Here is a 15,523-nt window from a genome sequence, read left to right as displayed (position 1 = left end):
CACATCACTGAGGGAGTCTGCAGGCCGCTTAAAGTAAGCAACACATTTGTTCACACTGCTAACACTGACTAGCTCTGTTGAAGGCAGACCGTGTTGAGTTGAGTTCTGCTCACATCTTCACGGTGTGATCTGTCCCTCAGGTTCGGATTGAACAGGTCATTGTGGCGGAGCCCGGAGCTGTCCTGCTTTACAAGCTGTCCAACCTGCTCAAGTTCTACCACCACACCATCAGGTATTTCAACTCACTCGGCAAAATAGCGCAACAATTTATACATTTTTCCCTCCAATTTATTTTTAGAATCAGTCAATAATTTAAGTCATCTGTAAAGCAAAACATACTTTGATTAATTTGATTGCTAATATGGGAATAAGCTGCTTTTTGTTTGTGTATCATTGATCAATGAAATATATTGATTAGCATTTTTCCAAAACATTTGGGGAAGTCAGCTGGACAAAACTATTCTTTTTTTTGCTGTCATTTTTTATTTTCAAGTCAACATTTCTGATCAATCTTTGATCTTTGTGCAGCTCCATCATTGGAACGAGTGTGGCCTCCTTGCTCATCAATATTGAAGAAATGCACATCCTCAGCAAAAAGATGTTCTTCAACAGCCTGAGCATGCACGCAAGCAGATTGATGGACAAGGTACGACATGAATAGGAAGATTATTATTTGAATAATATCCCCATTATTTCTATTATCTTCTACGGTTGTGAGAAAATGCGAGTAAAACAACACCATCACCAAAAGAAGAAGAAGAAGAAGCTTTGTTTTTCCAATAGAGACAGTTTGCAATGTTCTCTCATAAAAGCTTAAATGACAGTGCAGAAGTTGAGTATGCACCCTGTGGACACATATTGTGTATTTCAGCTCTGCTTTGAAACCCTCAAAGACAACAAGGCTATTTTGAAGCGCTTATGCCTGTAAACAGTTTCAGCCTGCTGGCCACAGCATCAAAATGGCGCTAGCTGCCAAAAAACACCAAATGTACCGCTTAGTTAAATTGCCATCCAAATATACCTAAGCACGAGCGGTAGCTCTTCTATATAACATGCTGGCTTTGTCCTGATCGATAGCAGTTACAAGAATGATCCCCGTAGCTCGGTGTTAATCACATTGGAGACTCTCAGGGTTTTGGTGTAAATTCAATCTAATGCCAGGAACACAGGCTTCTCATAATTCGCTCTATTAGGTGGACAACGGTGACTTGGATCAGTTCTGTGTTGTGTATCCAGAAGCCAATGAAATCAAAACCCTCTTCATTAAAAAAAGCTCTAGTGACTGAACAAGCTGAGGCTCAGAGTAGCAGCGGGAAGTGTGTGTATGGTTGGTCTATCATGCTGCTCATTAGGGATGCTTTGAGAATGTGTCACCGCTTGTCTCAGTAAACGCTACAGCTGTCACACAGCTAACCTCTGCAAGAATAACTTTGCTCTTTATCCAACTTAATAAAACGTATTTTGACCGTGTCTGTCTGGGCAGGTGGAGCTACCACCCGCAGACCTGGGACCCACAGCCTCCCTCACGCAGACCCTCTCCCTCCTCAGGGAGGTGCTGGCCTCCCACGATTCCTCAGTGGTTCCTCTGGATGCCCGCCAGGCTGACTTTGCTCAGGTAAACTCATTTGAAAAAGGAAAACTCTTCTCCCTTTTTATTATCTATATAATCATATCAAAATGTGTTTATGTTACCTGTTTATCCAAGCCATTGATATTTGCCTCGTCTCTTAAGGCTTTCTTTTATTTCCCCAGGTGCTCTCTTGCATCCTGGATCCTCTCCTGCAGTTATGCACTGTGTCTGCCAGTAACCTCGGCACTGCAGACATGGCTTCCTACATGGTCAACTCACTGTATGTCATGAAGACCACCCTGGCTCTCTTTGAGTTCACTGACAAGAGGCTTGAGATGCTGGAGTTCCAGGTCTGTCCTAATTGTCAAAAAGTATCAACCAATTAAAAGTGATTTAGATTTTCTTTCATGGTTTAGGCATCTATTTTATTCTATTAAAGTGTTTCAAGAGCATAAAACAAATAAAGACGGACCTTAGTTGGACTACTAGACCATTGGACTGAATCATGGAACACTAACGCCATCCAACATTAGAACCTAGCCAACAACATAATCGTCTGTGCGTAGGGGCAATAATGTTCCTTTCATTAAATCCCATAGAGCATAAATCCTTTATTTAAAAAAAGAGTTAATTTGCTGTCTCATAGAAGGGTGTTGCGTCATGCATTGTTGCTCACTTTCGAATGTAGCATCTATCCTCTATTTAAAGCCCACCTTTTGTAATTTAGCACCATGAGAGCTCCTGTGGAAGTTTCATTATCAATAGCACCGAGGTTCTCTATTAGCCTCAAGTACCATCGGCTCACAATGTGCGCTTGGGCACGAGGCTAAGCCACTCTCTCCCACATTTCACAGATCGAGGCCCACCTTGACACTCTGATCAACGAGCAGGCGTCCTTCGTGCTGACCAGAGCCGGACTGAGTTACTTCTACAGCATCGTCCAGCAGCATAGCGCTGAGCAGGTCTCACAAACGACACTTTAATACCCATTTACACACACTTCAAGTTGCAGAACTGTGTTTTTTTTTTATCACATTTCTCCTGTAAGTCCCCCTACTAACTAACATAATTGTTTCCACTACCTCTTTGGGCTGTACAATAAATATCGCTATGGTTACCACATGACCAATCTCTTTATTAGGGCATAATAGCATTTCTATCACATGTTCAGATGAGAGACAGAGAGGGGCAGATCATATTATGTTCTTATGCAGATATTTTTTAGCTTCTCCAGAATGTTGCCGTGCAGATGAGAGCCAATGCCAGAGCCTTCCTCCCTCTTTTCAACACTCTTTGCCACTGGGCTGACTAAGACCCATAGTTGTGGTTTAGCATGCGAGTCTGAAGGCCAGGGTCATGTCAGGACAGACCACACCCCACTGCTGCAGCTCCATGCAGAGCTCAATCAAGAACTGTCATTCTTCTGCAGAATACCTCTCTCCTCGGGTGGCCTGTCTCGGGTTTCCTTTAAATAGTCTTCTGTTTAAAAGGATTGGATTTAGCTCTCCACACTCGATGGCATACCAGATGTCAACTATTTTAAAGAATACCCACATTTGAAAAGGTTTCATTTCACTATCTGCTTATTGTATCCCTGTAATTATCTGTGATACGTCAGACAAACAAGTCAGACACAAGAAAACAGTGATTACAACAACACTGGTTTTAGCTGGCAGATGAGCGGGCTCATAATGTGTTTGTTAATGTGCCCACATCCCCATGTAATCACTCTGGGTGCTGCGCTGTAGCTTTGACCCTTGCACTGCCTTTTATTTGCTGCTTTTAATGTTGGCAATTTAGGCGTTTAAGCTCGACTTAGTGTTGCCATTCTGGATAATCAGTGTCGCGTAATTGCCTTTAAGGTACCGGCTGTGTGGTTCACAGAGTCAGTCATTTTATTGCCTATCAAGATTTAGGCAGGGAATTGTTCTTGTTTTCCCTGTTTAAAAATCAAGACTCAGCATTTACAGCTTTTATAAAACACATTGTGTTCCCCCGATAAATATGCTTGTCGCTGAAAATAAACCTTATTAAATAAAAAAAACTATAAATCCCTTTTCTTCCTAGACCTCTTCTCTTTGCCGTTACTAATAAGCCATCTAAATTGTAAGCCAGCTCAATAAAGAAAGTTTCCTGTACTGTACATGCACCTATTATACTCATTGAGATAAATGTGACATTTTATTATGATCCAGATCATATCGTCCTGCCCTTGTGTAAATCATCTTCCTTTCATGCAAGGTTAGAAGGAGTAAACCTCAAAGATAAAACGATTTTTTTTCAAACCCTCCCCCGTAACCAAAGACAGATAAATTATCCTTATTACCCGTTTATGGGGCCGGAGGTAAAGTCATATTGCGCCCAGCCTCCTCCGGTTGTATCCACTGCTGAGGGCAATGTAGACAAACATTAAAGGGGGTAAATGTTTTAACACAGCCTGTAGTCTAAACGCGACAAAGGACCACCTGACTTTCTGCTGTTCAAACTCTGTGACCTTGAGTTGGATTCTATGCTGATGTTTACTTTTCTGTTTCAGGGTCCCCTCTCCCTCCTCCCCAGCATGGACGGCTCTTCTGTGAAAGCTGCAATGGTGAGTTACTCTCTGTGTATAAATGCAGCAACTTCACCTGCAGGAATCGTACGTTCTCACTTGATGATTGTGACTCTTTGAATCACCAACTGCTCTCGTCTCTCTCTCAAACAACAGGTCCAGTTCGATCGCTACTTGTCGTCGCCGGACACTCTTGTGATGCCCCAGCTCAACTTCCTGCTCAGTGCAGCCATCAAGTGAGTCCCTGTCCTTAGTTGACAGGAGTAAGAACATGCGATATTCGAGCTTCATGGTAAATGTTTATGAAATCGGGTGGTGCTTCAACAGAGAATTTCAGACTGGTATAAACAGGAGCGTTGGCCTGAACATGTTCAGCGTTCATTAGTTTCCCTGCTGCAATACGATCATTACTGCATTCCAAACAAAACACTCCACTAAATGCATGGCGCGTTTGGATGCTAAATTGTTGAAGCCTAAAACACAGTGAGAGAGTGTTCGGCCGGACCGCCTGTCTTACTGATCAGAACATGCACATGCTTTTAGCTCAATCCAGCTGCTACATCGGAGAGCTCTTTCTATGAGTCACGTTTACTGGGAAGTGCAGCAGGCTTGAGAAGCACTCTGTACCTCAGGTTAATGTTCTCTATTAATGGACATGGGAGGACTGATGGGCAGGACGCCATTAATTAGCTTCTGGTCCATTTCTCACTCACACTCGTTCCCTGAAATCATTCCTCCTCTTTGTCTTTTTCTCTCTCTCCCGCACTCTCTCAAGTCGGCCGCTCTGCTCACCTAAATACACAAAAACACCCGCAGCACTCTGAAAACACTCCGGCTGCCCACCAATAATGGCTATGTACTTTTAGACTACCGTTGTTTTACTTTTCTTGTTAGTGTCCTGGGTATAGAGTAAGGTGTTATACGCAGGACTGCGTTTCTTTCTCCTCTGTGGGCCAATTAAAACAATTTGATCTCAAGAGCCTGAGAGGACTGGTTCCTAGTCTTTTTCAGTATCCTCCGTTTGTACTACATTGCAAGAAGTAGTCCCATTATGTCCTTCATTTAACGGTACATGTTGTTCTTATTGCTAAATAAAATAATAAAGAAAAATGATGTAGAACTAAATTAATAAACAAAATCCAAAGAGACTAAATATGTTTTAACTAATTAGTTTTCATAGAAATGCTTTTGAAAAAACAACAAAGAAAAGAGCAAAGCCACCTCTTTTTTTACAAACTATAACATTTACTATATTTTCTATGTAAGACCAAGCGAAGCAGGACATTTACTGACATTTATGCTTATAAAATTACTGCAACATGACTTGATTATCAATATATTTGCTAAATAACATCCTTTTCATGGACTAATTCAAACACAAATCTGAAGGACATTTGATTTGAAACGTATTAAGAGATGGGTCGAGAAATCCATAACATTTAAATGATTACTATACAATGCAATAGATGAAATATGGATGAATGATGACATCTCATTTGAAGAGTCTTTTCTTTAGTCTATATTCCTGTGGCTGACACCTGATTCATTAATGGTGGAATATGTATCCATAGATGGCAGTGTGCACCACATCCTGCCACTCATTGTTTTGTCACAGCCGGGGCATTCAATGCTCACTGAAGAAGAAAAAAGAAAAGTAATTAAGACAAATTCTTACTCATGGCTTTGTTAATCAGCTCTTGATCAGTAACTAATGACAATAGAGCCCTACTCGTCTAATTTACTCTAGAATTGTTGGGATTTAAAGACCAACTCACTGCTGCCACTTTTGTGTGTGTGTGTGTGTGTGTGTGTGTGTGTGTGTGTGTGTGTGTGTGTGTGTGTGTGTGTGTGTGTGTGTGTGTGTGTGTGTGTGCGCGCGCAGGGAGCAGATCTTCCGTCAGTCCACAGAGCTGGTGTGCAGAGCCTATGGGGAGGTTTACTCAGCGCTGAGCAACCCAGCTAACAGCTACAAAGACCTGGAGAACCTGCTGCCCAGATCCCCTCAGCAGGTCCAGACCCTGCTGTCCTGAAACACCCTTTTCAAAAAAAGTAGTTGTTAAGGTTGGGTTCTTTGTGGGAAATGTGGGCTGTGAGTCGCTGACCTCAGAGACTCTCCTGTGCCGGGGGAAAAGAACATTAAATGTACATTATCCGTTTACTTTCACTGCTGCAGACAGACGGCTATTTTTCTGTCCTTAAAGCATATGTCTCCTTCCTGTTTTCAGAGCATGTTCTCTCCTCTAAATTTGTAAATGTACAAAACAATGTGTTTTTATTAAAAAAAATGATAATTATATAAAGCAAAAGCTTACATTAAGAGACTCATGTTATTTCCCCCCTCTTCACATTGTGGCTGAATTCATTCTGAGCATTTCTAACAGTAACCACAGAAGTTCCAGCACCAGCGATGCAGGGATGAAATGGAAAATATATCTTACCATGTTTTTTTGTTTTTTTTAAAAGAATGTCCTACCACGTTGAATCAGATGTAATGCTACTGGCTTTAAGTTTTAAGGTAAATGAGGTGCAGATTTCTTTTTTTATTCGCCCTAAGCACAACATTAAGCTGCATAGTAATGTATGATATACTTGTATTGCAATAAATTAATGAATCAGTACTACCGCAAAGTGTCCAATATGTTCACATATATTAATATTTACATGCACACTCAATATACAGTCCATGATACACACATAAATGAACCAAAATACATTTACGAAATTGAATATTTATAGGTTGATCCCACAAATGTGGTATTTTTCATTGATATCGAAAGTAAACTCCCAAGACTAGAAATATTAACTCATGATACCTTATAATATCATATCATGTCGTTGAAACTCTGACACCACTCAGCCCACATAATCCCCAGTAAAGCACCTCTGAAACATTAAAGATAAGTGAATATTGATCCGGTCGGCTGTTATGAGATCTTGCCTGAGAGGCAGCATTTCATTTCTGCAATCTGACATCAGGGTTCTTGGCAGCGCTGGCAGCACTGAGACCCAGGATTTCCCCGGCTCACCGGATGTTACTCGGATATCATTGGCCAGGACATTGAGTACTGGGAATAAATGGAATACCACAAAGTTCAGCATCTGGACGGAGTCTTAAGTCCTTTAAATAGACCCGCTCTCTAGTCCAGTTCTGCTTGGCTCCGGTCGGATACAAGCTGGATTTTGGGGTGTTTTTACTCTGCACTCTTTGGTGGAAAGTTGGGTGGTGTTTGAGAAGCAGGATCAAAGAATAACAGCATAATGTTCGTGTGTAACAATACGCACAGTGCACGCCCTCACTTACTCAGCTGCAAATCAGTTGTGTGTGAGTACATGTGATCCTGCACAGTTCAGCACGTGAGAGCTTTTTCCTGCCGGTGGCTGTAATAATGAGTTAGCAGATGTGAGAGGTGTCACCACTTAGAGGCAGGTAGTGGTGAGCAGGCTGGCAAACATTCATCCCATCATCCGCTCCATATGACAGCGGTCACCAAGCTTTTGCCTGATGGAGCATGAGACCAGCAGGAATCTGGGTTAAAGGACAATATTGAGGGTTTTTTCCTCTTGCTCCAGAAACTGAAGATTATTGTCATCCAGAGCCAACGAATTGAGTCTCAAAAAATGGCCTACGGAACTAATTATGCCCTTTTCGTACAGGTTCATGCTTAGAAATGTCATGAGATGCTTCCTCGAACATAAAATAAATAGCTCCTCGAAGTAGGATTTAGCTGTTCAACATCAGGAATATCGCTCGCAACAAAGGGATGCTGCTTTAAAGAATTGAATTGGATAGACACAATTCAAATAAATAACGAATTTGGGAAAAGCTCCTTTTTATTTTAGCTTCCAATAATTGTAGCATGCATCTAAAACAATTTCCAAAACTACATTTATAAATTATAATAATAAGACGAGATTGCGTCTACCGCTCAGTCAACATGTCTTTAATTAGCTATTTAAATGAAATGCACTCTACTGATTATAATAACCTTTTTATTTTGGTTACATTTATAAACATGACTTTATCAACTGAGTAGAGAAATTCTAATTTGTATAATAGCTCATTTGTCCCTCTATCTGAGGCTACCATCATGTTGCTGACACAGTTTTTCTCGCATTTATTTGAAGAACCCAGGTCAAATACTAAAGTCAGGTTTTCCATAGTGTTAACTCTCTGAATAGATATGTGTGTCAAGACAACACGTTTGCAAATTTCTCATCGAACATAACCAAACACTTAAAAGTAGAAGGGACATAATATAAGAACTTAAATTGGTAAGGTATGAAGAGGAAATAGGTCAATACACACTCTTAATTGGTAACCCCAGATGGACTAAAATGATAAGAGATTGTACAGAAGGAATGACGAAAGAATTGACTTTGTAACGTAAACTACAAAGTTAGAGCCCTGTAGGGTGTGTAATATCAAAATGTTATCTGTGCCTCAAACTGTGCTCTACATGCAGATGATGTACAGTTGCATCACAGCCTGTTGCCTTGGTAAACTTTGAACACAAATTCTGCAAGAGGAGATGTGTTTATCCCCGGAAATCTAATTTATCCTGTGTAGCGTGGCCTTAGTCAATACTTGGAAAACACTTTGTTTTTATATTTCATCATCTCAACCAAATTCTTAGTTTGTGTAGAGCCGCTAACATGAGCCTATTAGGCCCATTTGAATAAAGACATTAATTATGTAACATGCTCTCCATGCTTTGTGCACTTGCCTTTCAATCACGGGGCATGGCCATCCACCTTATTATGAAGCTCAAATATCTCCCGTCTCATATCAATGGGACTCATTATTATTTCTCCACATCTCTTTTATTATTTGGAAAGGTTACATTGTGTCAAACCTCTTTCTCTTTGGAGGCTATTATGTAATATGTCTATTAGCACAGGAAGCGGGACACTGTGAAGTACTGACCTGAATTACTAGTGCAAAGTAATTACATTTATTTTCTGATTCTCTGCTGTTCCCATCACCCTAATCAGCATTTCCTTCAGTGCACTCAGCACTGAATACAGGGCTTCGGAAACTTCAGAACTGCCTGAAAAGTCAGCATGTGCAGCTTGTGATTTTGGCACATAAGACCCAGTTATTAATGCACGTCCATCTGGCTGTGCTATTGACAGGCGTACTCCCTGGCTGACCAGATGCAGGTCCAGGTGGCCTGATAAACAAAGCATATCAGAGACACTAACAGCACAGTGTTTGGCTAGTTGTGGGATGAGAGGAGAACGCAGAGATGACTGGCTCTCTCCTGCCAAAGATTAGCCAATGATGGAGCTGCCTTGCCCTCACGCTGTTGGAAAAGGTTGGACCCCCTGATGGTGCCCCAGAATGCTTGTACAGTATTGCGTGTGGCTGTGGTACTTCATTGTGTAAGCTTTTCCTCCCAGCAGAAACATGTTTGCTTTTGCTTGTATGAACACTTTGTACTGAGTCCTTGGCCGGCCAAGCCAAGCACGTTTGTTTCACTAATGACCAGATCTGTCCTGTGTTGTTGTTGGATTGAACCATTTTAACTGTTTCTTAAGTTGTGTGTTATGATAAAGATTTATTCAGACTAAGTGGTAGTCAGAGATGTGTTTTGACATCACTTCATTGTTTATTTTGAGTAATTTCATGAAAGACGTACAGGTTTTTTACCAAAGACCACCAGGTTTCCACCTTTTCACACTAACAGAATAGAGAACAAGAATATGTAACAAATTCACCGTGACTAATGCCTCTGAGTAATCCAACATGCTGTCAATCATTACTCACACAGAGAGCACTGTCTCCCCTATCATTGGTCTGAATGTGGCCCTGCTGTTCTCTTCTTCAAAGCACGGTCCTGTGACTCCTGAGGCGAGAGACCAGGGCCGGGCTTTGTTAGGCGCAGGACAGGAGGAAAGGCAGGGATGACATGGGTAGAGTTGTTCTTGTCACCGGTCATGGCCTCATACCTGCTCACCCCACTGTCATGTGTCAAGGACAGTAAACAAACATGGCTGTGAGCTCAAGCTAAAGCTGCATACCACACAACTTTGTTTTGATGCCTGGAGGATGATGCAACGGTAGGAGGCTGTGATCCAAAACAATCAATGGTTACAACAATTGCACTCCATCAGTGTTAGTTGACAGTTGAGCATCCACATCTCATCCTCAGATCAATCACACTACCTTTTTTTTATGTTTCTGGTAAAGTCATGGGATCAATGATGTGTAGGTCTCATATCCGCTGTGTTATTGGGATTGCTTTTAGCAATGAAAGGTAAAATAACATGTATTATTATTATTATTGTTATTTAATGACTAAAGTATTACCCAGGATTAAATTGCATCTTTTTTTCAGAGCATCCTTGATCAACTCGTATTACAAGTAGTATTCGCACACCAAAAGAATTGCATTTCTGAGAAACTAACATTTACACTGGAAATAAACATATAAGGTATTTCTAATTCAAGTCTGCATTAAATGTTGAGTAAAAAATTAATCTCTTCAGGAGCCGACGTCGCTTTTATCTTTCCTCACAGGCACAGAGGATGCTTATTGTCAGCCAGGAAGTAAACTTTAAATTGGTCCTGTTTCCTTTGGTTTTACAGTCTAAATTGTTATTTCTTTTTTTTATTCTGAGCATTGTCAACATGGTAGAAGGTTTTTTTTCCTATTGATATTCTCATTTTCTGATATTATGTGAAATCGGACCAGTTTGTGTGAAACTTTAAATATGTGTGTGTGTGTGTGTGTGTGTGTGTGTGTGTGTGTGTGTGTGTGTGTGTGTGTGTGTGTGTGTGTGTGTGTGTGTGTGTGTGGTAGGAGGTGTGGGGTAGGTTGCACAGTAACAGCACTAGAGGCCTGAGAGGGGAAGGAGAGAGCCCCAGTTACTGAGTAACCCAGAGCAGCAGCAGTCCCATACTCACCTTTCCCCTAATAGCCCTTCACCTTCCGAACCACGTGAAGTGGGCCTGTGTGCTGACTCCCCATAGTGTACACACACACACACACACACACACACACACACACACACACACACACACACACACACACACACACACACACACACACACACACACACAGTGACCAAGAATCGCAGCACACACTCACAAGAGACTTAAGTTTCCCTTGACAGCAACAAGCAGCAGCTCAAAGGAGGAATATGTGTCATTTTAACCATCACAAAATGTCCACAATATACTGTTCAAATGAGTATTTATGACGCTTGATTCACTGTGCTGGGATTTACTAACACGCTATACCGTTGGGTGCCTTTGGGCCATGTTTGGTCTTCAACTGTTTGCCGTGCAATTCGCTCAAATGTTATGTTTTTAATTCATGTTGAATTCAGCTGTTTCATAATGATATGCCTTCACCTTCACTTTAGGCCATTGAAAAACAAAACTTAATTTCACCAGGTTCGCCCTTTCATCAGATTTCTATTACTCATACTGCAATGTTCTTTATGACACATAGTGATTACTGACTAACTATTCCCTCCCTTGCAGGCACAGAATGTACATGCATTTTCTGTGATAAAGTGGAACTTTAAACAGAAGGAACGAGGCGATGCATCTGCAGCTCATTCAGCCTGGCTGACAGATTGCCATGAGTGACTATGAAAATCTAAAAACATTACAGCTATAAATATTAACAAACCTGATACGGTTGCTTAACCACCGCAGGCAAAGGAACTGAATAGTGCTGTTGCAAATCATCAGTAACTGGTAGAGAGCTAAAGAGCTTATGCTGCTTTAACGCAACACACAAGTGAACTTAGTGGAGCATAAACTGCAGTAAATATTGCTGTACGGGGAGAAAAAGTGCATAGGAATGTGTGTCAGCACAAAGCCACTCCCTCCTATTGTAGCAGCTGAGTGAGTAAGATGTCAATGGAAAGTATGAGTCACTAGACCTACAACTCACAACAATAATATTTAGCATGAGCGGGGCTCGGAGCAGTCTGCAGAACGTAGATTGGTGATTAGTGGCTTTATACGCAGACTGGGAGTGGCTCTGACCGAACTGCTGGCCTGACATCATTAATCCATGTCAGCCCACACACTCTCTCTACGCCAGACTGGTGAGGGAGGTAACGCTAATTCAGTCCAGGGTGAGGAACAGAACCAGAGCGACCCAGATCAGCCACACTGAAGCTTTCACCCGGTCCCTCATCACATGGGTGTGGCTGGGAGCTTTTCTGCCCTGTCTCAAAGAAAAAAAGGAGTGTGCTGTCTTACACTACAGAGTGCGTATATCCAGGGGATTACGTGCATTCTTTGTGTTTCCTGAATGACTAATGAGTCAAGCATGTGGGAAAAAAATGGGGATCAAGTAGTAGTATTTCCTAATGTTTAAACAATTTGCCTAGTGTCCATCAATGTGAATCAGCTGTCAGATCAATCCACTACTATTTTGGATGGAACATTTGATAAAGTATCCATAGTGTTTAGCAGGGTTTCAAAGTGTTAGGCGGCAGGCCTCATCAGATAAAGCTTGAATACTGTCCCTTTTGCTACTTTGTGGATGTATGATGATCATGATTATTATCATTTTTTGATCCAATGGACATGCAACAGTTGTGCCAAGATAGCCTAATATTGCGGTTTGACATACAGTACAATTAGATACTGATTCTAGGAATGTGTGGAAATCTATATTATTCCCCCAAACGGCTGTATTTCTCAACCATTTCTTTATAAATCAGACACATATCCTATGTTATTGTATAATTAATATTATAGTCACCTCCATTCACGAGACTCCCCTGAAAACGTCCCCTTTGGGAGACACGCCTCCCACTTGAGCAGTATAATGGGAATGTGATCTGTATTTTGAGAATACATCAGTGGACTCCCTGGAGTTCGGAGAAAACATTAAGCATAATTAGAGCTTAATCACATTGTCAAAGGACCACATTGCTGGCAAGAGAACTGTAATGTTCACATTGTTAATGGTATTTTCAAGCAATTTTAATAGGATTAAGGACAAAATACTCATTAAGAAACTCAATAGTGTCTTGACCTATTATACCTCATCCAAAATATGAAACGATTAAATATATTATATGGAATGATTTGGCAGTGAATCAACCTGTTGAAGGAGCTCTCATTCATATGCATTGCTATGTAGTTTACTTCCAGATAAACATTTACAATTGTTAAAACACTGTAACACCAAAACATCCACTTCTTGCGCCCATATTGTTGACCTTTTTTAACACGCAAACCATGCACACTGCCTTTTATATAGAAAGTTGTAAATGTTCATACTACACATGATCATCCAGTCCTTGGATATCCTTGTTTATTCATATCTTTGCAATTATATGTTGACAACTTACAGAAATACTCAAATTCCTTTTATGTATACACAAACTTTGCCATTAGAGCTGATTCTGAGATATCCTCCGATAAAGAACTTCCCAGATGGAAATATATACTTTTCCTTAAAGTAGTGGAATCGAGCAGTGAGCCAAAGATGAGACACAAAATGTCAAACACAGAAAAACATAAAAATGCAATCTGACCTAGCCACAGATACTAAATAAAAAAATGTGATATCCATAATCAAATCAACATAACAATACCTTTGGAGAAGTTACAAAAACACTTCCAGAAAAGTTCCTCTAAGGGCAGCAGTAGTGCAGACAAACTACAAAATGGATAGAGCTCAGAAATCACCAGGTAATAGAACTCACATGCATGACGGTCAGCTGTGATTCAGCTGCTTTTCTCTCAACAAAAAGAGCAGCAATAGTTATCCACTGCAGAAAACTCCTTGTCATCTCATGATCATTTGTAAAACTCAAGTCTTGTGACGGCTTACAAGAAGCAAAGTAGGACTTAGGCCAGCTGGAAAAGAGAGGCATCATCCTTTTTGTTGATCAAATCTTTCTTATTTTGGAACACTTAATGTCATTGTTTAGTTTGCTGCCTTTCCTAACACAACCACTATGTTATATACACACTACGTATTAACGCTGTAAACATCAAAGTGAGTAATCATTCAAATGTACAAATCTCATCAAAAATCACGACTGCATTAAGCATCTCAAGTCAGTGGTGTTGACGCAGAAAATGAATCATGGAACCTGCAGAGAGCCCAGATCATCTGAGCAGCTGTCCCAACAAGCAGGGGCCAGATCAGGCCCTGTTTTCACTGAGGGGGGCGGGGGGGTTGTAGAGGAGAGAGAGATGTGAAAACTTTCCACCAAATGTTTTTTAAACAGTCAGTTTCAAATCATGGAAGCAAATCAAATCCATGCAGAGAAAACAGCCGTTGGTATTTAACCTGAGTGCACAGAAGCAAAGAAAGGGTGTTATTTCTGAAAGACTGGCATGCTGGGTAAACTCTTCAGCCGTTTCCTCCCATTCTTGCGCCGAAAGGTCTTGACTTTCCCTTAAGTGATATTGGCTCCGACATGTGAGAAATGCTCCGGATTGATCAAGAAGTAGGAAGCTGTGTTTGACCTGAAATAGGAAATCATGGTAGGAAGTAAGATAATATTCAAGAATGGAGGATCGGGCTTTCACAAAACACTTTTCCACTTATCTTGCAGTGTGATTTATGGGGATTTGCTTTTGCCTTTGACTGGGTTCAACATCCTTCAAGGCAATATGCCAAAATGATGACAAGAACTGTTTATTCACAACCCTTATTTTCATTGGAGTTAGCTTAGCTTAGCTGTAATTCCTCTCCGACAAAGGAAAGGTTTTATTTTGCTGAAACTTTGCAAAAAATGCAGTTTTTATGACACAGTTCCAGACGCTACTTTCTAATTACATTTTTTTGTGTGAGATGAAAGAAAAAGTTGTTTTGGAGGTATAAATTATGGTTGTCGTGGAAACAGTGTGTGATTTTAGCTTGGCGCTCTCATACGTGGGTGGCCCACCATGTGAGTCAGCGAAACAGACCACTCAGTTTGCATCTGCTGTCACGATATGAGAGATCATGAACTACATCTATATATATTTTATTCCATGAAGAGAGGCCATATGGTCCAGCCTCTTTTGTGCTGCTCCTCAAACTGGAATGCCTGGTTTGGAAACATGGACGACAAATGAATCAGGAGCACAGTATGAATGAACAATTGGTATGTATTGCTGCCATACAAATCACTTTCTGTTCAGTTTTCTGGTTCCATCCGAGCCATGCATTTTGGATGAAGCTGTCCTTGAGAGACACATTGGTGGGGCTTTCCACTTTTCAGATCATTTCCTTATTTTTTTAAATATCTGAGAATATCATTTAGTATAATCTAGTCCACTTTCTTAAAAAAGTAAAAGTTGCAAATGCTATCGATTCATTCAATTTGACTTGACCAATGAGAGCAGAATAAGTAGATGGAAATTGTTGCAATCTTATGCAAATAAGATCTATTCCTCTTGCTGAAAGTCAGAAAATAAAGCTGCAATTGTT

The 15,523-nt window shown here is 40.8% G+C and overlaps 1 protein-coding gene across 1 annotated transcript in view; it reads left to right on the top strand.

The window, feature by feature from the left end:
• cog6 (component of oligomeric golgi complex 6) overlaps positions 1-6,739 on the top strand; it is an 18,092-nt gene extending 11,353 nt beyond the window's left edge. Inside the window, exons 8-16 of the mRNA XM_010779728.1 lie at positions 1-33; positions 141-232; positions 529-646; positions 1,484-1,615; positions 1,753-1,920; positions 2,425-2,532; positions 4,107-4,160; positions 4,278-4,357; positions 6,004-6,739. The exon at positions 1-33 is cut by the window's left edge and continues 32 nt beyond it. Coding sequence (XP_010778030.1) covers positions 1-33; positions 141-232; positions 529-646; positions 1,484-1,615; positions 1,753-1,920; positions 2,425-2,532; positions 4,107-4,160; positions 4,278-4,357; positions 6,004-6,151 — 933 coding nt within the window. The 3' untranslated portion in view covers positions 6,152-6,739. The remainder of the gene's footprint in view (positions 34-140; positions 233-528; positions 647-1,483; positions 1,616-1,752; positions 1,921-2,424; positions 2,533-4,106; positions 4,161-4,277; positions 4,358-6,003) is intronic.
• Positions 6,740-15,523: the final 8,784 nt, after the last annotated feature.

The sequence above is a fragment of the Notothenia coriiceps genome, unplaced genomic scaffold (genome assembly GCF_000735185.1).
Source record: "Notothenia coriiceps isolate Sejong01 unplaced genomic scaffold, NC01 NC01_scaffold00020561, whole genome shotgun sequence".
Classification (NCBI taxonomy): Eukaryota; Metazoa; Chordata; class Actinopteri; order Perciformes; family Nototheniidae; genus Notothenia; species Notothenia coriiceps.
The sequence above is the reverse complement of the archived record's forward strand: the minus strand, read 5'-3'. Positions and strand labels throughout refer to the sequence as shown.